Source organism: Vombatus ursinus, unplaced genomic scaffold, assembly GCF_900497805.2.
Source record: "Vombatus ursinus unplaced genomic scaffold, bare-nosed wombat genome assembly UNPS02014772.1, whole genome shotgun sequence".
Classification (NCBI taxonomy): domain Eukaryota; kingdom Metazoa; phylum Chordata; class Mammalia; order Diprotodontia; family Vombatidae; genus Vombatus; species Vombatus ursinus.
Window position 1 is genome coordinate 2408013 of NW_020954550.1, and position 26496 is coordinate 2434508.

General features: G+C 38.7%; 1 protein-coding gene across 1 annotated transcript in view; it reads left to right on the forward strand.

Annotated features, from left to right (window-relative positions):
* Positions 1-26496, forward strand: part of PDE8B (phosphodiesterase 8B) — a 255279-nt gene that overhangs the window by 96004 nt on the left and 132779 nt on the right. The window contains exons 3-5 of the mRNA XM_027863365.1: positions 17508-17698; positions 22276-22335; positions 25741-25798. Coding sequence (XP_027719166.1) covers positions 17508-17698; positions 22276-22335; positions 25741-25798 — 309 coding nt within the window. The remainder of the gene's footprint in view (positions 1-17507; positions 17699-22275; positions 22336-25740; positions 25799-26496) is intronic.

Sequence of the window (26496 nt, forward strand, 5' to 3'; positions counted from 1 at the left end):
GTGTATTTAAGTTTATATATATATATATATATATATATATACATAAAAGAAAAAGAGAAAAAGGAAAGGGATGGCTTCCTGTAGAAGGTGAGATTTTAGCTGGGACTCGAAGGAAGCCGTAGAAGCCAGGAGTCGGGGATGAGGAGGGAAAGCATGCCAGAGAGTCGGGGAGAATGACCCAAGTTATGAGGTGGAGTGTTTTGTTCACGAAACAGGAAGGAAACCAGTATTACTGAATTATAGAATGCTCGGTATGGGGCAGGGGAGGTTATGAGTAAAGTGTTAGGAGAGGGCTGGGTTATGAAGGGCTTTGAATGGCATACAGAGGATCCAGGAGATGATACTGAGCCACTGTAGTTTATTGAATAGGGGGATGGTAGGGTTCAACTAGCTTTTCAGGAAGATTAATTTGTCAGCTGATTGGAAGATGGACTGGACTTGGGAGAGACAAGGCAGGGAGACTAACCAACAAGATATTTCAGTAGTCTGGACTTGCTGTGATGACCTGCCCCACGGTGATAACAATGTCAGAGGGGAGAAGGGGATACTTGTAAGAGATGTTACAAAGGTTAAATTGACAGAACTGGGAAACAGATTGATTATAGGAGTGGGGAAAGAGGTGTCAAGGATGACACCTGGATTGTAAGCTTAAATGACTGGGAGGTGAGGGTTAGAAGATGAGCTTGGGGCCAGAATATGTTTGGAAAATCACATTCTCTCTCTCTCTCTGTGTCTAACACACACACACACACACACACACACACACACACACACAGACACACACACACACACAGACACACAGACACACACACACACAGACACAGACACACACACACACACACACACACACACACACACACACACCCCCAGTCTTGACAACAAGGACTATTGCTCTAAAACGACTACTGTCTGCATATCCTCTCTGGGAGGTCAAATTATAACAATGTGGTTGAAATAGGGCTGAACTAGGAGTCAAGAGTACCAGCTCCTGACCTGACACCATGCCCTAGCAGCAGTCTCAAGGTGTCCCAGTGTCTCCATTTCTCCTAACAAGGTGCTCTACCACCACTTCATCTGAGTGCACCTTTCATGTTACTTACCTCTGGAATGGTTTACGGTGCTTGTCCCAGTACAAAGGTCGCTGTGTATGGCCCTTCCAGGGCTTTCCTAAGAGGCCTTTCCATACTGTGTATACATAAAGATTGTTTTTTTTTGAAGAAAGAAGTTGCTATTTGAAAGGCATCATGCGTGCTCAAACTACAAAATGAAGTCTCCACTGTGGGGTCCTAAGTCTGGTGCAGTGGTGGAATTTTTGAAAGGAATATAATATTGTGCTTCATGTGGAATTTTAAAAATTAATATATTTTATTAATATGTTTTGGTTTTGCCATAGCTAGATTCCCCCTGTATCTTTCTCCCTCCTCCTCAAGAAGAACCATTCCTTATGACAAAGGTTTTTTTTTTTTAGAGGAAATAAAAAGAAAGAGGAAGAGAAAAAATTCACCATTACTGATTAATACATTGAAAAAAGTCTGACATTATAGGCCAGTTTAATATTTGCGACCCTCCCACCCCTTGTAAATGATTATCAGGATGAATCTTCTCGTATCTTTTTTTAGGGCCAAGCTTATTCTTTCTAATTTTACAACTTGCATATTCAATTGTTTGTGGTGGTTATTCTTTCCATTTGTTGTCATGTTCATTGTGTATATTTGTTTTCCTGGAACTGCTTACTTCACTTTGTATCCTGTCTTTCCATATTTCTCTGCAATCGTCATATAGTCTTAAGCAAATTTACAAATTCTGAAATCAATTCCTTGTTTTAATAAACATGGGAAGAGAAGAAAAAATGTGACTGGCAAGGAAAAGTGTAAGAAGGAGAACTGGTACTCTTTTAAAGACTTTAAAATCATGACCATATATGTTGAATTGGATCCAGAGACATGAGGCCATTCTACTATGGCTAGAAGAAATGAGATTCCCTTTATATAATTTGAGCCAGGTAGCATCTGAAGTTTGGGCTTTTGTTTATAGCGTCTTGGAAGCAGGAAGATAGAAATAAAATAAAAGATTCAGATGGGAGCAATAAACTGATTAAGAGAATGGATTGTCTAATTTATGAGCAAAGGGAGACGGAAATGATAATATTTTGCAGATGCTTACCAGAGGAAATCCTTCGTTGACATGAGAAAAGTAGGACAAAGAAGAAATTTCTTCCTGGGACAAATAAATGACAATGAAAATAGGAGTAAATTAATTAATATCTTATGCTATTGGTTTTAAAGACTCTAGAACTAGAAAGCTCAAATAACAAGAATTGGGAGGGAGAGGAAGATACATTCTGCATCCTACTTTGAAAAGACTGAGGAAAAAAAATTTGCAGGAAATCAGGGATTTACCTTTACAATCAACTCCCAGCATTTTGTTGTTGAGTCATTTCAGTCGTGTCTGACTCTTCATGATCCCATTTAGGGTTTTCTTGGCAAAGATACTGGAGTGGTTTGTCGTTTACTTCTCCAGCTCATTTTACAGAGGAGAAAACTGAGGCAAAGAGGGTTAAATGACTTGCCCAGGGTCACACAGCTTGTAAGTACCTGAGGCCAGATTTAAACTCATAAGGATAAATCTTCCTGATTCTAAGCCCAGTGCTCCATCCACTGCACCACCTAGCTGCCCTAACTCCCAGCATATTGCATATGATGAGTTCAAATTCAATCCATTCTCTTACACTTTCTATGTCCTCAGTATTCTACCTTGATAATTGATGCTAATGATAATAAACTTGAGGCACTGAAGATACTGATATTTGTATCAAAGAATGATGAAAATATCTTTAGTATTATTTTACTGAAAATTAAATTTAATTATATTCAAATTTTTTAAAATTATTCATCTCTATAAATCAATTACAATATTCACTTAATCACCCATCTCTCCTCTTTTGTCCCTGGAAGTGGGAGGACCTCTTTCAGGGAGATTTCCATTCTTGACCCATCATCCTCAAAAAAAGCAAAAGGAAACCTCCAGAGCACTGTTCTCTGAAGTCCAAGGAGCATCGGAGAAGTTCTTAGCCTAGGGTATGTGGGCTATGGATGGATCTTAGGGAGGTCTGTGAAGTTAGAGAGGAAAAAATATACATCTTTATTTTTACTAACCTCAAATTAAAATCTGGCATTACCTTCCAATATGAATATAGACAAAAAATAATATTCTGAGAAATGGGTTTCACTGGAGGGGTTCGTGATACAAAAAAGATTACAAATTATTAATCTAGATAAATAGGAGGTGACAGTCTACATATTTAGCCTGAATTGCCAGGAAACTCCTTGTTAATGAGAACTACTACCTGTTTGGGAACTGTCATTCTTAATTGGAGCAAATTGCAGAAATACTGTGGTTTATGCATTTGAGACATTTAAAGAAATGTAAAATCCTTGAGGGTGTGGATTGTTTCATTCTTTGTATGACTGTCTCTAGGGCCTACCACATAGTAGATGTTTAAAAACTATTGATTGATTGATTGATTGAATAATGGACAAACTGAAAAGTCAGATGATCAATGCCATTGACTCAGTGATGAGTGTTATACAGGTATTACAAGGGACCTTTTTGGTACACATCAATTAAAAAAAACTTTCAGTCTTAAGAAGGCCATACTCTGCAGAAATAGAAATCCCTAGGGGGAAAGTAAACCAAATGAATCCATGATGAAAAATCATGACTTTGGAGGATAAGGTAACTAGGTAGTTAAACTGGTAAGAATAGGGGCAGCTAGGTGGTGCAGTGGGTAGAGTGCTGAACTGGAGTCTAGAAGATCTGAGTTCAGATCTGGCTTTAGGCACTTACTAGCTGTTTGACCCTGGGCAAGTCACTTAAGCCTGTTTGCCTTGGTTTCCTCATCTGTAAAATGAGCTGGAGAAGGAAATGGCAAACCACTCTAGTATATTTGCCACGAAAACTACAAATGGGATCATGAAGAGCTGGATACAACTGAAATGATTGGACAATGACAAAAACAACAAAAAGCTGGTAAGATCATGGTGCTAATGGTGTTCAGATATATTCATTTCATCCCTAAGAGAAGAATTTTCCATAGCCTTTATCTTGCTTCTCTAATCTTGCTTCTCTTTGTCATATTTATATGCAAGTGACTCAGGTAAAATCTGTCACCTGCCCGGAACATTTCCTGTCCCACTGATGGTCAATCATAGTACCACCATCATGGATACTAAACCTAGCACTTCAAAAAAGATCCACGCCAAACACATCTACGAAATCTGTCATCAGACATAGTAACTTATCTTCAAAAATTCCAGATGCCTCATCTCATAATTGTAAGGGGATTTCACTAATGAGAATTCTAGAATCACAGACTAATAGAAGTTCATAGCTGGAAGGTACTGTGGAAGCCATTCAATCCAAACCTCCTCATTTTACAGATGAGGAAAACAAGCCTCAGAGAGGCTGAGTGGCTTACCCATGCTCATACAGTAATTAGTGTCAGACTTGCTCAGCCCTGACAACCAAAAGAACCACAATAAAGTTGGCTCTTTCTTTCCTTTTAAAGAACAAATTATTTTCTCTTGTTTATGATCCACTGACACCATGAAATTTCTCCCAAAACTTCAAAATTGACCTTCCAAAGGAAATGCTCAGTTCTAAGAAAACTCATCTGTTTATCCCCTATGGGTTTATTTTTTTTTTACCTTCATTTCCTAACATAGCTCTTCCTGTCCCCTACCCAGTAAGCCATACCTTGTAACAAGAAGTAAAATAGAAACAAAGAAATTCACCAAAACTAAACAAGACTTCAAAAAAGTTTGAATGTTCCACACTCATAGTCTCCTTTCTTTTGCCAAACATGATCATTATAATTAGTTTTCAGTCTAATGTGTTATTTTCTTTCAATTTACATTGTTGTAGTCATTGTGTATGTTGTTTTCCTGGTTCTGTTTACTTCACATCAGTTCATAAAGGTCTTCTCAGCTCCTCTGAATTCTTCATATTTATCATTGCATATGGCACAATAATGGACAGCTAGGTGGCACAGTAGATAGAGTGCTGGGCCTGAAGTCGGGAAGACTTGTCTTCATGAGTTCAGATCCAGCCTCAGACACTTTATTAGCTGTGTGACCCTGGGCAAGTCACTTAACCCTGTTTGCCTCAGTTTCCTCATCTGTAAAATGAACTGGAGAAGGAAATGGCAAACCACTCATATTTTTGCCAAGAAAACCCCAAATGGGGTCACAAAAAGTCTAACATGACTGAAAATGACACAATAACATTCTATCGCAATCATGTGTCTTACTTTGTTTATCCCCAGTAGATCTATGCTCTGTTTTTATGTGGCATATTCTTCCTTCTTTGCTTAATGCCATACATACAGCTAGCTGGCATTAAGAATGATACCTAAATCTATTATCAAATGCTGGTATAACAGAATATCCTCATGTTGCCTCCTGCTCTAAAAACGTGTGGAAGCTTGTCTTCAAGTGGGAAGACTGTGCTGTCATCCTTCATTCCTGTTTCAAAGCCTAAAAATAAGTGTGGGGTAGGTAGGGTATAGGAGGGAAAAGTAGTGTGGGTAGAAATTATGGGGCAGCATCTTAATTAAATTTCATCTCAAATAGAGTTGGGTAAAGAATTTTGGGCATATTGCTTAAATAGGTTGCAAAATTGTGGGACCCAGTGCAGGTGGACTTCTCTAGAGCATAACAACTGAAGCCTTTTGCTATCTCCCCCTCTCCCGGGACAATCTCAGGTCTTCTAACTTGGGAACTCTTCATCAGAAGTTCCTAGTAACAATACAACTGGAGTCCACGGCCCTCTCTTTCACTTATGAGTATGGATCACCCCTAATAGTGGGCCTCAAATATCAGAAGCATTTCTCCCCTCCTGTTCTATCTTTCACTTGCCAAAGAAAAGTCTTCTGTGAGTGGTGGATTGTGGTGGAGTTGGAACTCCCTCCAAGGAAGGAAAATTAAAGGGAATTTAAATAGAATTTTCTTCAGTGCTTGACCTCATTCCACACTGGATTCTAATGCTTTTCCCCCTCCCTCTCTTCCTTCCTATCTCTTCCCCACTCCCACCTTCCAATGCAGTAGAGGTAGCCTAGAGTTAGTTAGGAAAGAAGTCATTTGGAGAAGTGACTTATCACTTATTATATCATATCATATATTATTGTATCATATCACTTATTATATTATAACTGCTTTTTCCTCAGAAGAGATTTCCTAGTTACTTCTCTGGCATGCCAAGTGTGTATTTGTAATTAGGTCTATCCATCAGTAGTTGTCAGGGTTTTTAAAGCAATGCTTAGTCCATAAGAGGTGTTTATAAGTAAAATCCACTCCAAAATTCAGTTGCCTTAGAAAATCTGCTTCTAAAGTCACCAGGGGAAGTTTGGTCCTCTCTTTAATAGACTACAGCGCACATCCCCATGCAGCAACAATAACAGTAATGGAATGGTCTATTAAAATGGTGTGAAGAAGTGCTATGTAGCTTCATCTCTCTTAACTTAGGTCGTATTATTCAATCGGATAATAAAACTTCCCAGGTTGGACAGAAGAGTCAATCGGGAAAAAAGATTGTAAGGCTATGCATCTGTATCCACATATCTTAGCTTTCAGGTTTCCCTTAGCCCAGGTGTAAGCTGCATTTACTTTGGGAGCAAATCAGAGAACTGATGCCCTCATACTCAGTTTCTCATCAGGAGTTGAAAGCAGCTATATGTGTCTACGTTGTGGGCTTCTTCTGGACAAGATAAATTTAACACTTGCCATCCAGACTGCAGCACCCCTAGTCCTCGTGTCCCTAGATTCCCCCCTCCTATCTTTGTAGCTTATCCTACATATCTGAGATCATCTGGATTCATTAAGGAATTGAATTTCACACAATTAAGTGAAATAACTGAATGATGGAGATACCAGCTGAGTCAGGGAGATGACAAAATGCGCTACTGGACTTGCTGCCTCTATTACCACCCTTTTTCCAGTCTGTCCTCATTGCTGTGGACAAATTTGTCTTCTCTTCTTGGCATGGGAAGTTTCTAGTGTCGTACAGGGAGAAAAGCACTGAATCTGGAGTCAGAGGACCTGGGTTTGATTCTTAGTTCTCCCAGAGTGTGACACGGGACAAGTTACAACCTCTCTGGGCCTCAGTTTCTTCATCTGCAAAATGAATAGGTTAAATCACATGACCTCTAAGATCCCTTCCAGCTGAATATCTATGAGTCTTCGATCTTAAGAATTAAAACAGTTGTTGTTATTCAGTCATGTCCGACTGTGATCCCATTTGGGGTTTTCTTGGCAAAGATACTAGAGTGGTTTGTCATTCCTTCTCCAGCTCATTTTACACATGAGGAAACTGAGATAAACAGAGTTAAGTGACTTGCTCAGGGTCACACAGGTAGTAAATGTCTAAGGCCAGATTTGAACTCATGAAGATGAGTCTTCCTGGCTTCAGGCCCCAGGTGTTCTATCCACAGTGCCACCTAGCTGCCCATTGGGATTGGAACAGACCTTAGATACAATCTGAAGTGGACCAATGTACTAACTCTTTTCTAGATAGAGAAGGTAAGAGTCAGAGAGATCATTTGCTACAGGATCACTGAACTAGGTCTGAAGTCCCAGTCTGACATTTCCTTCTCTCCATTCTCATTTAACTTTTTTAAATTAAAAAAAATCAAATTGTTCTGGTATGTGACCATTATGCAGATATAAATATTTATATATACCCTATGTCTGCGTGTGTTCATCAGTGCATCTTAAATTTTAAATCCCTGGAGTCCATGTCTTTGTATGGCATCTGACGTCATGCCACACTTAATTAGATGTTTTAATATATTATTATAATGATGAAGATAACCTATTTGTTACCATTATAGACTTATCCTTAGTTACTCAAATCCTAAAAAAATAAAAATAATTTTTTTGGATTAAGGCTTGTTTAATTTCAAGAAAAATCAGACTTGTTTTCATCTCTTTCATGAAAGATAGAAGATTTTTTATATTTTGACAGACGTCAGAGACAAAAATTTAGCTCTTCTCTGGAAGATATTAATTTTTTCAATGGTTTCTCAATACAATTTTTAAAAGATTACAAGCTCCCTAACAAAGAAACCGTCTACCAGGTATGACGTATTGATGTCAGAATGCATCCAATTGCTGTCCATCATGTCTGGTTCTCACAAGAGAAGGGAGGAAGATTTGGAAAGTAATCATCTGCTTGTCCTGCTCCAGTCCCCTCCCTCTTAACTGTTGGGTGGGCGGTCTGACTTTTCTTGCCCTGCTTCTTATCCCACTGCCTCAAAGGAATGGTATCCCGCATTCTCAACGTCTTCATTGCCCTCTTGGTCACAACCTAGTTTGTCGTTGCCCATAGACATTCTACAGAAATTCACCCAAGTAGGCCTGGAATCAGGAAGACTCCTCTTCTGAGTTCAAATCTGGCCTCAGACACCTACTAGCTGGGTGACCCTGGGTAAGTCACTTAACCCTGTTGGCCTCAGTTTCCTCATCTGTAAAATGAGCTGAAGAAGGAAGTGGCTAACCACTCCAGTATGTTTGCCAAGAAAACCCCAAATGGGGTCACGTAGAGTCAGATATAACTGAAAAAATGACTGAACAACTGAAACAACAACAATCACAGCAACAACAATACGAGATGGCAGCAGAGAAAGAAGATAGCTTCGCCCCCAGGCCGCCGCAGCTTCCACTCTTGGAGAGTAATGATTTTGAAGAGTGAATGATTCTGAGAAGTTTGTCCAGCATCCTTGAAGTGTTAAATAAATATCCTTAATGGTGCTGATGGAAAGTTGGATCAGAAAGAAGAGCAAAGAATGTGTATGTCGTTCTCTTCCTCTGCTCCCTGGGCTGCCATGGCCTTCTGCTCTAAGGCTACCTTGTATCTACTTTATGTTTCTGTTACATGTACCAGTTTATGTATATGTGTGCGATATGCTCCTTGAAGGCAGGGATTGTTTTTTTCTTTTTGTTTCGTTTTGTTTTGTTTTCTGTATCCCTAGATCTTAATACGGTGTCTGGAACATGCTAAGTATTTAATAAATGCTTATTAATTATTCCCACACTTGATTAAGTGCCATGATTTCAAGAAATTTGTCGACCTTGCTTTGTACCCAATCCTCCTCCCTCACCCTCAAGAAATAATTAAGATGACATTACTTTCAAGAAAAAAAAAAGGTTAAAATTAGAAGTTCTAAGAAGGTTTGGACAAAGATTTGACAAGAAGTAAGAGGATGAACCAGATGACTTACTGAGAGGCTTTGTAGTTCTAGAATAAAAGCCTTGTGGTTATGTATACTTTTTCACTTTTCTTGAACCAAAACCAAACTCCTGTTGAAGTTTGGCTCTGTTTGGGTAAGAAAATGCCTTCTTCCTGCTTCAGACTCCACTCTAGACCTTCTATATATATATTTTTTTCCTTTTTTTCCCTCATAGTTGCTCTTTCATTAACATTGGGGTAGACCAAATAAAGCATCCTTATTCTGTGAATTCCGCTTGGTGTAGACTTTTATCTTTCTCTTTAATGAGACATTTTTCTCAAGCAAAGCACACAGTATGTTTTGCTTATGTTACTTGTCAAGTTCCTCAAAAATTCCTTCAATATTTTGTGTTTTGCAAGTATGCTGTATAGCAAACAGGGAGCAAAGACTGGACTTTCTCCCTGTTCAGTTCCAACTCAGTCCATTTTTTTTGGGTGAGGCAATGGGTTAAGTGACTTGCCCAGGTTCACACAGCTAGTGAGTATCATGCGTCTGAGGCCGGATTTGAACCCGGGTCCTCCTGACTCCAGGGCGGGTGCTGTATCCGCTGTGCCACCTAGCTGCCCCTCAGTCTGTTTCTCAAAAAGACATCCATAGCAGTGTGGTTAATAAGGCACTGGGTAAACAAATGAATGTCATGAAACCGAGGCTAATGCTCCTATTCTTAATATCTCAAATTCATTTTAAAAAAATTATTCCACAACAGAAAAGGATGTTTTTTTCATAGACCCCTGAGAACCTTTATATTTAATGTGTAATAGGTATTAAACAAGAAAGACGGATAAATAAGGCATGGTCCCTACCTTCGAGAAACTTATAATAGGGGAAGATGAGACATGTACATTATAATTAAAACTAAGTTAAATGTAACATACAGTATATAATTATATATTGAGATTTAAGATAGGACATGATGAAGTTAAGGTGCTATACGGTTTGATTGAGGGAGCTATAACTTTCAGACTGAGGGAAAGAATGGAGAATCAATGTTGGCTTTACGGAAGGGATGGCATTTGAGTGGATTTTAAAAGATAAATAGGATGTCATCAATCAATTAGCATTTATTAATCACCTGTTATTTCTTAGGCATTGCATCAGGCATGGAGGAGATGGGCAAAAGGCAAACAGTCTCTTCACTCAAGGGACTTTGTTATTCAGTTCTTTCAGTTGTGTCTGACTCTCCATGACTCCATTTGAAGTTTTCTTGGCAAAGATACTGGAGTGGTTTGCTATTTCTTCTCCAGCTCATTTTACAGATGAAGAAAATGAGGCAAACAGGGTTAAGTGACATGTTATGGCTATTAAATGTCTAAGGCCAAATTTGAACTCATGAATATGAGTCTTCCTCATTCCAAGGCCAGTGCTTTATCTACTGCACCATGGGACCTTATATTGTAACAAAAGAAAATATGTATGTATACAGGATATGTGCCATCTTTGATATATACTGGCAGTTTATGACCCTGGGCAAATCACTTAATCTCTCAGTACTCTAAGCAACTTTCTAACACTACAAGTTGCAGAGACGGTGTCAACCTGCATTGGCAAAGGGAGTTTCCTCATCTGATATTTCATTATACCAATAAAATCACACCTATCTCTATATATACAGGCATATGCAAATGCAAAGGTAACTTTGGAAAAGAAGGTACTATCAACAGGAGGAACTTTCTTTAAATGATAACACTTGAACTGAGTCTTGAAGGAAACCAAAGATCCCAAGAGGCAGAAGTGAAAAGGCATATGGGACAGCTAGCACAAAAGTAAAAAGTCTTGTGTGAGCAATAGTGAGAAGGCCAATGGAACTGGACCATAGAATGTTTAGAGAAGAGTAATGTAAATAACTGGAAAAGTAGGGTGGGAGCAGGCTGTGAAGAGCTTTAAATACAAATAGAAGTGATAGGGAGATAGGGAGCCACTGGGGTTTACTGAATTGTGTGATTAGACCTGTGCTTTAGAAAGAATCACTTTGGCAGCTCTGTGGAGGGTGGATTGAAGTGTGGAGATGCTTGAAGCAGGGAGACTAATCAGGAAACTATTGTTTACAACAGTAACTTATAGACATTTATTGGCTGTGTGATTCTGAGCAAGCCACTTCACCTCTGCTTGCCTCAGTTTCCTCCAATAGTCTAGGCTAGAGGTAATGAACTCTTAACCTAGGGTGGTGGCTGTGTGAGTACAAAGAAAGGAACAGACACAAGAAATGTTGTGAAGGTGGAAGTGATAAGATTTGGCAACAGATTTGATTTGTTAGGTGAGTGAGATGTCAAGGATAACACCAAGAGCCAAGATGAGTGGGAGGATGGTGGTGCCCTCAACAGATATAGGGAAGCTTGGAAGAGAGTAAGTTTAAAGAGAAAGATAATTATATTTTACGTTTTGGATTTGAAATGCCTATAAGACATAGAATTTGAGATGTCCAGTAGACAGGTATATTGATGTAGGGCTAGACCTCAAGAAAACCTAGGGTTGAGGGATATATAGATATGGAAGTCATCTTCATAGACATGATAATTGAACCCATGGGAGATGATGAGTTCACTAAATGAGAGGCTGTAGAGAGAAAAGAGAGGGCTCAGGAGAGCATATTGAGAGACACCCAGAGTTAATGAATAAATGTATCATACATTATACACACATATACATACAAAATCATATACTCAAATGAATCCATTGATTTCATCAATTTGTATATTTCCTTTAATGATTCAAATTTCAACCCATCCAAATCTGTCCATGGGACCCACCCGTGGTGCTAGGGCTTTCCTTATTTTCTTTTGACTTAGGAGGATACCAGTGAAGCTCATTGGTTACTCATTGCTTTCATCTGTGACCAAACCATCTTTTTTTTACTCATACATTTCTTTGATAACATTCTTTAATTTGGTTCTTCACCATTCTTTATTCGTCATGTGTTACAACCTGCTGTCACCCACCATAAATCTCTCTTCTTCAATGTGACACTGATTTTCAGCTTTTTGAAGACTATTGTCTTCCATGATTCAAAGCCATTTTCCCCAGACCAGTGATTTCAATGGCAAAGGGAATTTCTGATGGGGAAACTCTCTCTGAGAATGCAGATCAGCAATTGTTCTACCACTAAAAATCTTAGACAGGTTTGGCAAAGCACTGAAAGATTAAATGAGCAGCCCAGGCCACACTGTTCATATCTGTTATACCCTGAGGCTGGGTCTCTGTGTACTAGGACATACTACTTTCTCTCTCTCTCTCTCTCTCTCTCTCTCTCTCTCTCTCTCTCCCCCCCCCCCCCCCCGTATATATAGGTGTATATATAGATTTATATGTCATATATTCATATAATTCTTGGACAGTTGTATTTAACATTTTTGTAAAATGGGAATAAAAAAGCTATAAATGTTACCTAAAGAATCATTTTGGTGAATTATTTGTAATGTAAATAATTTACTGTTTAATTCATCTGCTTTGTATATTCATATTTTTCTTTTGTTTCCTTAAAGCGCAGTCCAACTGTATTTAAAAGAGACTATATAAGGCAAACGAGAGCATTATTATTTGTTACAGTTATCAATATAAAACTGAATGTGACTCTTTGCATAGGTTAGCATAAATTAGACAAATAGTAGGTTTCAGTGGTGCCATGGAAACATTAATCGTTGAGATTATTGTTTGCAATTCAATAATTCATCTAGTCTTACGCAGGACAAAAGTGGTATCACCTTGTTTTACTTCTTGGCCCTGTGTGTTAAATTTCTTGTGGTAATACCATGGCTACAGAAAGTAGCAGACTGTTGACTTTTCTCATTGAAAAAACATTTAATCCGATTTGGCATTGTGGCCACCTTCCTAATTGTTTGAATGCTTCTTAGGAATGTTTGGCGTTTGCAAACTCTTTTCATTTCTTTAAAGGTATTCACTTGCAGTCAGGCCCCTTTTTATCACTTTCCTCCTCTGACACAGTCAAAAATGATGATCATTTAAATACAGGCAAACAGTAGGGAAGAAAGGTTCATTCTTAGTGTGAGATTCTTTACCCTGATCCCTCAGTACTTGAGGCTAGCTCATGGCCACCAGGCTGTGTCATTGGGGTAAAATTTTAAGCCATGTAACAAGAAAGCAATTAAAGTTTATGGTTTACCTCAGTTTCCTCATTTGTAAAATAAGGGTAATAATAGGACTCACCACCCAGAGTTGTTGTATCAAATGAGTTAATATTTGTAAAGCACTTAGCACAGTGCCTGGTATATAGTAGGTGTTTAATAAATACTTATTTCCTTCTTTCCTTCCTTCCTTCCTTCCTTCCTTCCTTCTTTCCTTCCAATTTTCCTGGTTGAGAAATTGTCCAAAATGGTTTCTCCTAATCTCAAATTATCTAGATTGCTTTACGTTTACAGGTAGATAGGGAATAGGAACTGGATCTGTGATTTCCTTAGCATAGAAAAATCCCAAGTGAGGAAACTCCCACTTCCAATGCAGATGGGCACTTTTTCTGCAGCTCATAATCTTACACAGTTGCCTAAAACACCAAGAGGGTAAGTGACTTGTCTATGGTGTGTCACACAGTTGGTATGTGTCAGAGACAGGACTAGAACCCAGGTCTTTCTGGTCCATAGTCTAGATCTCAACCACTATCCACTATGACATAGTTTAAAGCCACTGTGTAATTCCCTACTGAGCATTTCTGTTTGTGTATCCTCAGGAATATTTCTCTGGGGCATGATGGGGTTCCTGACAGTTTTCTGCCTGAGGTAGAGTGAAAGACAAGCATCTGTACTGGGTTGAGAAGTAAGAGACCAGGGTCTAGTCCAGGGGTGGGGAGCCTGAGGTCTCGAGGCCACATGGGGCCCTCTAGGTCCTCAAGCACAGCCCTTTGACTGAAGCCAAACTTCAATTTGACTGAAGCCCTCTGAGGCCCCATGTGGCCTCGAGACCTCAGGCTCCGCACCCCTAGTTTAGCCCAACTCTCTAACTTGCTGATTTTGGACATAGGCTCATGGGATCACAGATTTGCCTCACATGGGTCTTGGAGACCATAGAGTTCAACCTCACAATATTAATTTATTTATTTCTTCATTCATTTATTTTTAGTTTTCAGTACTCCTTTTTATAAGATTTTGAATTCCAAATTCCCACCCCTCCCACCCCCTCCCCAATATGGCATACAATCTGATATAGATTATGCATGTACAAACATATTAAACATATTTCCACATTAGTCATGTTGTGAAGGAAGAATCAAAAGAAGAGGAAAAGCCACGAGAAAGAAAAAACCAAAACAACAAAAAAGAGAAAATAGTGTGCTTCAATCTGCAATCAGACTCCATAGTTATTTTTCTGGATGTGTATAGCATTTTCCACCATGAATATTTTGGAATTGTCTTAGATCATTGTATTGCTGAGGAGAGCTAAGTCTATCAAAGTTGGTCATTGCACAATGTTGCTGTTACTGTGTACATTGTTCTCCTGGTTCTTCTCACTCAGCATCAGTTCATGTAAGTCTTTCCAGTCAGCTCTCTCATTTTACAGATGAGGAAACTGAGGTACAGAGAGATTTTGTGACTTTCCCAGAGTTGCACTGCTAGTTGGCATCTGAAGTGGGATCTGAACTGAGATCTTCCTGACTCCAAGTGTAGGGTCCTACCCACTCCTTCAAGCTGCCTCAACTTCCTTACCCTCTCCATGCCTTAGTTCTCTTTTCTGTAAGATGAAGGAATGAGACTAAAAATGTATAAAGTACCTAGGTCTAATATAGTGAATATGTGATGCATTTCTAAGTATAGAAGTTGGTACTTAATTTATAGAACTCACCACCTGGGGCAGACAAAATTATGCCAAGCATAAGGATGTTGCAGCCAAGAATTTTTAGTAAATCTTAATGAATGAAACAACAGCTTGATAGAATAGTACGTATTACAGTCTAAAGAGGAGGCCTGATATAGTGGGCAAAGAGCAAGCCTTGAAGTCATGAAAGACCTGGGTTCAAGACCTTCTTCTGACACATACTAGCATACTAGTGACCCTAGGCAAGTCACTGTCAAGTTCCCCAGGTAACTCTTTGCAATTAGAATTTACAGAGCAGGTGCCCATCTGCATGGGAGATGGAGTTTTCCTACCTGGGAGTTCCCTATTTTAATGAAATTGCAGGTCAGTTCCTGCCCACCTCCCTCAAAAAAAAAAAATGTGTGTTATAAATAATCAATAGAGGTAATGTACATTAGGGAGTAGTAGATAGAATGACAAAATGAGAGGGGAGGAGGTGGGATTTTGGAACTGTCTGAACCACAGGAGAGGATGACTGGGTTAGCTTCAGTCCAGATTTAGAGTTTATTTCCAATCTGTTGAAGATAAGAGTGAAACATGACTTCTCATTTCTTTTTTTTTCATTTTTTCTTTTCTCTTCCTCAATTACATGTAAAAGATTTTTAATGTTCATTTTTTAAAGTTTTGAGTTCCTAGTTCTCTCCCTCTCCCTTCCTCCCCTCCTATCCCTTGAGAAATCATAGTGCAGTCCCGCTGCACTGTGAATCCCAGAATACTGGTCAGTTCTCAAACCCCATTATGAAAACTATGTGTGTAGCTAAAGTTTTGTTGATTTTTATTTTATCTGTAAATTATTCTCATTCTCCAGAACCTTTGCATTCAATGTTTTCGGATTTTGTCATGGTCAGAGTGTCTTGGAAGAAGAAAGCAATAGCTGCCTTCATCTGTTTTCTCTTGCATAAAAGTAGTGTGTTTTCTTAGCCATTTGTCAGCTAAATCGGGATCAGTTTGGTTGGCACAGTCACTGCTTTGAGTGAATGATTCTGAACCTTTAAGGCTATGCTCATGATCACAGGGAAACCTTGGTTTAGGAAACCAGAGGAAGGTTCAGGATGCCACTGGTGTGTACCCTAAGCCCTGTAACAAACTACACCCAGTTTAATGCTAGCCGCTTAAGATTTAAAGTTAATTAATGCCTTACGATGGCCTGAGATCCTTAAAGCCAGAGGACTTTAAAGAAATCCTGTTGTGTCTGTGATCTCCTACCACCTTGCTCCAAATATAGGCCTTGTACCCTCCCTTAATAACAGATAATTAACAAACATTTATTAAGTACCAACCATGTGCCATGCACTGTGCCAAACTCTGGGGATAAAAATACCAAAATGAGACAGTCTGTGCCATCAAAGAGCTTACATTAAGGATGTAATGTAATGTAAGGATGCTCTTTTCTGTCTTTTGCCTATCTGAGTTACTGTAGGGGGCTTGGATGTCTCCCTGCAACCAATCCTGACTTTTAACTCATGCTGTCTGCTTTTGTCCTTTGGTGAATGGCATCAGCGCAAAGTTCCTCCATGAATCCATTTTCCATTTCTGTTAGTGGGCATTATCTCCACTGTCTTCATACTTCCTACCCCTTACTTCATCTTCAGTATCCCTACAAATGACCAGAATCCCAGCTTAGAAGATTTCCCAAATCCACCCACTTTGTCTCAGGTTTAAGACTCTGCCTATATTCCACCCATCTGTCAACTAGCGTACAACTTTTCAGTATCAACTTGTTACATAATAGTCTTTGCAAGTTTCAAAGCAACTCCCACAGGCATTCTGTTCTTATAACTACTTAAAACATACATTCTGATATTGAAATACAAATAGTTCAGCACTGATGAGGAGGGGGACTTTTTCCAAATGTGGTTTTACTATATAAATGGCCTACTATTAGCTAAGATTTTTTTTACCCTGATTTCCATCCCTATCCTTCTTCTGCCCACCACTCACTCCGAACCTCCAGCAGATACAACCAAGATATGACTTGTGTGTGATGAGGTTTTAATGTGTGAAATGAATTGCTAGGGCTTCTGAATATCAAATTTTATAAAAACAGAAAAAGGAACAATGGAAAATGTCAAAGCTTGTTTCTAAATCTACTCACTTAATTTTGTGTCGGTGGCTAGCCTTTTTAACACATGAGTTGCATTTGGGAATTGAACATGTGAGGAATCCCAATACTACATCTATTCCTTACATAGTTATGCACATGAAGAATGAGAGGCAGAATTGGAAGCATGTCATTTAATGTATGAAAATGATAGCAGATGCACACAGATAAGTTTTCTTGTCAATTTAGCATTTTAATTTCTTCTCAAACAAAACTAATTAGGAAAAATGTTTTAAAATACTTGAGTCTATGTTTTTAAAGCCTGCTCTAAGCATAATCATCTTGTACATTTGCTATGGGAATGACATTTTCCTTATATTTCAGGTTTTGCTGATTTTTGCAAAGGAAGACAGTCAAAGTGATGGATTCTGGTGGGCCTGTGATAGAGCTGGCTACAGATGTAATATCGCCCGAACTCCAGAATCTGCCCTTGAGTGCTTTTTAGATAAGCACCATGAAATCATTGTAATCGACCATAGACAGGACCAACACTTTGATGCAGAAGCCGTCTGCAGGTAATTTGTCAGTTTCATGGACCTAATGGACATCAGCCCTTAACAGCTTCATATGATTCTTCTTATACTTTAGTTAGATTCATGCAAAAATATTCCTAAATGGTTGGTTGATATTATGACAGATTCCCATTAGGATAGCTACAGTGACTCCTACAAGTTTGCTATATCATGGTCTACTTCTAAAATTTAAATAACACTGAAATGGCAGGTTCCAAATTATGACCAACTGCCACCCTGAGTATAATGTAGCTGAACCAGATTAAAATGTAAACAGAAAATATTTTACAAAATAAATAAAAATACAATAGGACATAGATAATGTTCATATGTGGTTTTCCAAGTCAGCATGCAAAGATCCTTATGTGGCCCCACTTCCATCTGAGTTTGACCCCACTGCCCCGGAGTACTCTGTGACTCCACAGAGTCATTTCAGGGAAGGTATTAACATCTACAAAATTCTTACTTTTTGAGTAGGGTTAAGATTCAAATTAGAGGCTTAGATTCTTAAAATCTGGCCACTGCTCTGATTCTTAGAATCTAGCCAATACTTCACAGACTCTCAGATTCCTCAAAAATCTGGCTAATATGGTGGATCATTAATAAACCTTGTCTTTGGCTGAAAAAAAAAAGATTCAAATTAGATATTTCAGTCTTCATTGCTTCCTCACCAACAAAATAAAATAAAGATAAAAAAGGATCAGAACAGTTAGAAATGTCCATTTCTCCTTGCCTGCTATAGACAAGTTCCATCATAAAGCAAGTTTAATACTAAATTAGCAAAATCAGTCCTACTTCTCATCTTCCAGGTACCCAAGGGTTCTACTTTCCTATTTTCACAAGTATCTGAATTCAATGAAAAAAAAGTTACTCATGTTTATAAGTAGGTGCCAAGGAAGAGTAATAATTCAATCTGGAAGTGGGATAGATAAGAGGTAGACGTGAACAATTCACTAATAAAATTTGAGACCAGCACCAACTCTATCTCAGGAGTCAAATCTGCTGCCAGAAATTTTAATAGAATTAAGCAAGTGAAGTTAAAGGCAGGAAAATTACTTGTTGGGGTCTTTCAGTAGCACAATGAAGAATTCACAAATGAAGAAAAGTCACTGCAAAATTGTGCCTCTTTGGTCCTTTGTTTGAGCCTCCTGATTCTCAGATAAGGACCTTTTATAAAGCAAACTGGAAAAATTATTTCAAATAACATGATTAATTTTTCCCCTTAATCCAATATCCTGTGTACTTAGGAATGTAGCTATACATTATTTGGGTGAAATTCTTTTCAATCTCAATGTGCACTATTCTTTTTCAAGTTTCAGAAGGTAGCATGGACGTACTTTCAACTAAACATAATAATTTTTTTCTAATCCTCATTACCTTCATTATCACATGGATTTATAAAGGTATTTTTTAACTTCAGTCCATAGTTAGATGGTAAAAATTCCAGCAGTCATGAAAATGAATAGGAAGTGATCACAATATTGGAGCAAGGGCTTTATTTTACAGACAAATTTTGTGCTGTTCCTTGAATGTCAGGAAAGAAGGCACTGTCATATAAGAAAGATGAGTCTGTATTAGTAGAATTGAGGATGAGAAGAAAACTATAAAATTCAGAATTTTCAAATGTTTACTTTAGGCTATGGGCAAGATAGTTGGATGCATGTTTCACTAGAATGTTTGCTACTGATGAATTCTCTCATTAGGAGAGATTTCATCTTATTACTTTGACTATCTGAACATGCTCAAAGTAGACAGAGAAGTAAATACACCTAAGTAGAGTCAGATTCACAGGGAAGTTGAATAAGAAGTTTCCTAGATGATGTTGAGAAATAACACAAGACTCTCACCTACACCCTTCCCCTCCAAAGTTCTTCTTCATTGGCCTATGACAAGTTCCTAGAATTCCCACCATTAGAGTAACACATTTCAGTAAGGTATTATCCTCCATTTAATGCATTCTTTACCCATTAGTACTTACTAACACAATGGGCAGCTAGGTGGCATGGTGGATAGAATAGTGGGCTTGGAATTGGGTTGATTCCATCTTCATGAATTCACATCCGGCCTCAGACACTTACCAGCTATGTGACCCTGGTCATGTCATTCAACCCTGTTTGCCTCAATTTCCTTATCTATAAAATGAGCTGGAGAAGGAAATGGCAAACCACTCCAGTGTCTTTGCCAAAAAACAAACAAACAAACCCAAATGGCATCGGTCACAAGGAGTCAGACATGACTGGACAACACACTAACTGAGATTTTTGGATTATCCAGCTACTTCTTCTCCCCATGCCCTGCATGCCCTCCCTACTCCCAACCGTTGCAAGCAAAGAGCAGGGTCTCAAGAAAATGAAACATGGTATAATTAAGATTTCCTGGGTGAAAAGAAATTTTTTAAAAATCTGGAACTTCCCAGTGAGGGCAAATGTCTCTGGGCCCTCAGAATTGGCTATCTAAGAGACTAAGGAAAAACATATTAGTTGTGGAAGTTACAGCTGTCACCGATCCTGCAACTCATATTCTTTACCACTAACCCTTTTGGCAGTCTTTGTGCCCAAGATCTTAGGTAGCCTATAGCCTGGCTTTGTACATAGGACACAGGGGAATATCAGTAGAGATACACGTAGTACAGGAGAACACCAACAGCGATATACAGGGAAAACTAAACAGTAACATCTGATCCCTACAGTAACATCATTCTGCCATCCCGATATCTCGCCAGCTCACTGTGTTAAAACAATCTATAGCAAGAGTAGAAGAGCCATTCTTTAGAAACACTAACCAAGAGCTCTTCTCTTTTTCTGCTGATTTTATGTATCCTAACAGAGCACAGCAGAGAGGAGATCAACATCTGCCGCCTTCTTGCTCCAACAGCTCCCTGTCCTGACTTTATTACTTATGGTAACAGTAGAGCCCTGAGAGGGAAGAAACCAAAATGGCAACTAAGATAGAGAGGAAAACCAAAAGAGCCAAAGGCAAACCTTTCCTAACTTAAAATTTTTACCCAGGATCAGCCTTGAAGTTCAGCTTATCCCATAGATCAGACTTTCTTAGTTGTAATCTAGGAAGTATGCATCATTAAATTGAAACCAACAGAAAGTAGATGAGAAACCTGAGTGTCCTCCAAGACAACTAGTAACCAAAATTGGTTGTGTGACATGGGAGACACTGGCGCAGGACCGCCCAGCATGGTGTGCTGTGCTCTGAGTGAAGCAGAATTGCAGTAGCTCAAAAGAAATACGCTATGTGCAAATTTACAGCCATCGCCACTCCAAATATTCACATGGACTATTTGTGCCCGACCTGCAGTAGAGCATTCTGAGCTCTTATTGGTCTAATCAGCCACAATCAGATGTACTGTACCACCTCAACACTGTGTTGTCATTTCGGTCCTCTTTTAGAACAAAGGACAACAACGAACCAAAATATATTATAATAGGTAGAAACAACTGGATCTGGGCTAGATTCAAGATCTAGATGCTTTCTGAGTCACTAACTCATAGACCACACAATCAATCAATCAACAAATATATATTGAGTACTACTATGTACTAGGCATGTGTTAAGGATAGTAAGACAAAAGTAAAATAATCTCTGCCCTCAAAGAGATTACATTCTGTAAGGGGAGACAACATGTACATATGTAGTTATATGCAAAACATATACAAAGCAGCCAAAGTAATCTTAGATAGAAAGGAAGAAAAATAGAACATTAGATTAGCTCCTAGGAAGAGGAATAGACTTCATATGAGCATTTAGCTTGGAGTCCAGAAGCCCTGAATTTAAATACTGCCTCAGACACTTATCAGCTGTGTGACCTCGGTCAAGTTACTTAGTCTCTCTCAGCCTTAGTTTCTTCATCTATAAAATGAGGAAATTCAAACTCATTGACTTCTAAGGTCCCTTCCATATCTAAATTCTTGTCCTCATCTCTATTTATGTAGGGCAAATTTTTTTTGGGGGGGGGGATCTGCAGATTTTTATTTAAGAAATATTCCAAGCAACTTTTGTTGTTCACTGAATCCACTGCAACAAAAGCTTTTAAATTAGTTTTTTGGAGTTTATTGTAAAAAGGATTAGAACTGTATTTGGTATCTCTAGCTGCTAAAGAACATCTTAATTTTTATTTTAAAGTCATCTTTCTGGACTACTATCTTAAAAAGAAAAAACTCCAACATGATAAAATCCCCAATACCATACAAATAACTGGAGGATTGTGGGGCTGCCAGTTTTTTTTTCCCACAAAATGGAAATTGAACCAGAAAACATGGAATTTCAATGTAATCTGCCAAGTTTTGAAGTGGAAAATTGACAGCTTTGATCTACTGGAAAATTGCCAGGAATATGCATTGAGTCCCTCTGAATTGAGTAAAAAACAACAACAAAGTGAGTTTTTGCTCCAAGATACAAGGGCATCTTACTTTGCTGCTCCCCACAGCTCTTCACGCCATCCTGTATAGAAACTCATTTGCTGATTAAATGACTTTGCGCTGTTTCAAGTGCTAAGACATGCCATATGGGACTAGCTTGGCAAAGCAAAGACAATGAATGTTGTTGGACTTTGCATCTTCTCGTTTCAGATCAATCCGAGCTACGAATCCATCAGAACACACGGTTATACTTGCAGTTGTTTCACATATGTAAGTTCTTTTATATTATTTCCCCCAGCTGGAAGGTAGTTACTTTTCATTTTGAGACATTTGTTTAATGTGTCTCCAATTCAAAATCCAGCTAAACAATACGGATTTCCTTGGGCTTTGCACAAGCAAGCCTACTAAGAAAGAGGACTAGGAGTTCGGGTTGCCATTTGTTGTGCAAATTTCTGAAAGGACTTTTTATTTTTTGCTTTGTAGATTTCAAACCTTTATCTTGTCTAATTGATTTTAGCAGTAGTTAATGATACCATTATGTGATCTTTTTTTTTTTTTTTTTAAACCCCAGGGAGTTGGAAGGGTCATCATATGTTAGGAATGAATACAAAACCAGGGAGGAACTTTGGAGAGAATTTTATTCCAAATTATTCTTTCTTATTCTTTACAAAAATAAATGGAAAATGCTTGGCTTTTCTACTTAAGAAGAAACAAAGTATAGCATGAAAACAATACTCTCTATTCATTAGGAAGAAAAAAGGATTGCCTAACTTCTGCCTAGACCCTTAAAACAAGAAGCCCGAGGAGAAGGAACAGATTCACAGATTGTTAGAGTGATGCAAAGCCTCAGCAATCATGTCCAGTCCCTTTAGTTTATAAATGAAGAAGTCAGGAACAGACGAGTTAAGTGGCTTACCCAAAGTAATACAGCTAGTTAGTGGCAGGATTAGAACAAGGAACTGAGGTCTTGATATGCAAAGAAAAGGAAGGGAGACCACTAGGTGACTAAAGAAGTTTGGAAAACATTACTAGTCAGTTGGGTTTTCTCTACTAAGTGACCAGTAAACTGATTTGTAAGCAATTATTTAAACAAACAAAGATGATTTGAACGTCACATGTGTCCCCATTTTAAGTTAGCCCCATCAGTTTAGAGACACTGGGGTTACTCAGAGTTCTGATACAGCAGAGATCCTATTTTCTTCCTGTTGTTGCCATGGGCCATTATTAATATTGATAAAAATAAAGGATGAATGAGGGTCTAAGGCCTGTTGGAAACTGAATGTATTATTGTGGTCACAGCTTCTGCCATCAAGGACTTTACAGGCTAAGAGGTAGGTCAAGATGGGTGAGATTCCTCTCATGATGTGGAGAGCCTCAGGAAAGACTGACCTTTGTCATATGCATGTGGGGAGAGAGCATGACGTCATGTAAAAAGCCCTGGTTTTGTATTCCCAAGACCTGAATTTGAACTCTGCTTTTTCTACTTATTCGCTTTGTGACTTTGGGTAAGTCACGTAGATATTTTAGACCTTAGTTTTTTCATTTATAAAATGAGACAGTTTGACTAAATGATCTCTAAGGTCATTTTCCAACATGACAATCCTGGGATCTTATGGCATTTTAGTCCAAAGGTGGATTGATGGAATGTGGAGTTCTAGTTGTAAAATTATCCTTCCACCAAGATATGTTTGTCTGCTATACCCTGAATTCCTTTTCCCCAAAGCTTCTCTTCCCAACTCAACTCCACATCGTTTTTTACTATAGAAATGAATAGGAAAGTTACCCTTCTTGTGCCACCATCCTTCATGGCCCCTTGAGCACTGTTGGTTAATAGAATCCCTAATTTTTTTTTCGGTGGTGGTGGTAATGAGTGGTGGCAGCCTAAGGTTGTATCTTCTTTCTAATCCTTTTTCTCCAATTTTCTCCTCTGAAGATCCTGACATGTTGACAGTATGTTAATGTCTTAAGAGTAAAGACAAAAACTTTACCTAGTCCGCACCCCTTCTTTTCTAAACTGGTTATTTCCACCCATCCCTTCCACCTTCTCCCCAAACTGACTTGGCATTAGAAGTAACCTTAGCACCGAAACCAATGAAACGTGTTCTTTTTCACTTGCCTGGCATAAATTAGTCCTAGTCCTGGGCAAGTGGTTGTTTCCTAGACTGATATCTTATTCAGGGGAGGAATACTCTCCCCTGAGTTGCAGGCAGAAAAAGAAGAATAAATGTTTCCTTTTAGGCCTTGAATTAGGTACGAGTCCCATTACAAATACAGGGTGATCCAAAGTCTTAGTTTAATTTTGAGTCTCACTAAGACTTTTGGGTACCCTGTAATAGATAAAATTTTAATATCAAGTAAAATATCAGGCAATGGAACTGTTCTTTTAGATTTTCATCTCTTTACCCATTTATTCAGTTTTATTTGGTTTCCTTTCAATGGTATATTCTAGTGTTTTTTTTTTACTCCCTTGAAACAGGATGTCTCTGTAATACCCTTTCTCTCTCTCTTAATAGAGACAGCCCTGCCACCTTGGGTCAAGACTGGTGATGAGATGTAGCTACTGGCATTGCCCTTCATCAAACATTGGTTGCAAGGCCAGACTTCATTAGCACATGTTTGCAGGGTCTTTAATGTAGTTTGAGTCTAGGGACACAGCCTACTCTGCCTTAGGAACTCTAATCTTTTTTTTTCTTTCTTGCCTTTCCCTTCTAAAGGTATTCATTTGATGGGCCTGCATTCACAAGTCAGCTTTTTCCATGGTTAGCTTTTGGGTTGTGCCATCTGTAAACTCTTCAGTTGCTGCCCCATTGTTCATGAGAGTTTGCAGGGGAAAGGGGAGGTGAGAGATTCCCAGACAGCTGTTAAGTAGCATGGAATGTTAACTACAGACCCTATGAACAGGAATAGGCCTACCTCCTTCACCTCCTGCAGCATATACTAGCATGCCATTGTCCTTTAGAGCTAGAAAAGGCCTTTGAAATAATCTAGTCTAAACCACTGATTTTAAAAATGAGAAGACTGAGGCCCAGTGAGGTGAAGGGATCACTCCTGGTGTTCCAGATCTGTGGCATTTGCAAGAGATAAATCAGAGCCGCATAGCTGCTCAGTGGTAATGTAACCCCTTTGAGACAACCACTGAAGAGTGTAATGAGCACTGGATTTGAATTGTGGGAGCCTAGCATTAGAGCTTGAAAGAACCTTCAAAGTTATTTAAAGAGAGGACTTGGATTTATAGCCCAGCTCCCTTCCTAACTACCTGTGTGATATTGGGGAACTCCTTCTCTCTGGGCCTCAGTTTCCCAATTGGTAAAATGAGGAGGAGGTTGGATTAGATTGCTTAAGTCTTTTCTAGCTCTAAATCTTATGATTAACCTTATGGTGATTTTTGGTTTATGTGGGGGTTTTTTTTTTCACTTTTTTGTTTTTTTATTTATTTATTTTTACATCTGAAAAGGTAATACAAACTGTGAAGAGTCAGGGACAAGCTGTATGTGCAGTTTGTCCATACCTATCAGCAGGTGCCACCCATTAAGATGATGAATTAGAAAGGAGCCTTCCGTTTGGGCCATTGTTGGAGCTAAATATATGTTTGCCTCATTGTTCTCTTTCCATGTTTCAGTGTGAGGAATCCTGGTTTGTATCTGCTGAGTGACCACATTTTCTGCTTTGCTGCAGATCGGGTGAACGTGAAGAAGCATCAGTCCTTCCTCTTCTCCATGCAGGCTTCAATAGGGTATGTAGAGCCTTTCTCCTCCTGCATATTCCCCCCCCCCCCAAAAAAGATCCTTAATTAAAAACAAGTCAAGGTTGAGGGACTCAACCCCTTGCACTGTGATATCTGCCAGATGAGCAATAGCAATAGTGTCATGGCACAATTTGTATCCCCAGTGCTTAGCACTGTGCCTGGCACAAAGCAGACATTTAATAATTAATACAAACAGTCATATTTAATATAATAATTAATTATAATAAATATATTATTGTGATATGTCATAATAACTAATTATTTAATGATTGATGAAATAACTGACAATTGCTGGCTTAATTGACAATAATTCTAAATGTTTGTTCAGTATTGAGGTGCTTCAAATTATGAGGAAGAAAGGGTAAAACTTGACCAACTGTTTTGAGTTATTGTCCCCTAAGACTATTGTTATTGCGTGTTTGTCACATATCAAAGTACTAGGGGGTCAAGTCCCTCAAAAACACATATCCTGTTACCTCAGTCCAATGCTTCATAGTCCTTAAATACTCATGTTTAGACTACCCTAAGAGCAGATGATGTATATCTGTGTGTTCCATATATGTATGTATGTGGTTTTATCTCTATGTCCAGCTACGGTTTCCATTTTTATCAATGCCCTAACCATGAAGTGCCTGATGTCTATGAAATTATCCTGAAGAAATGTGGTTTCAGAGCTCTAAGTTCAT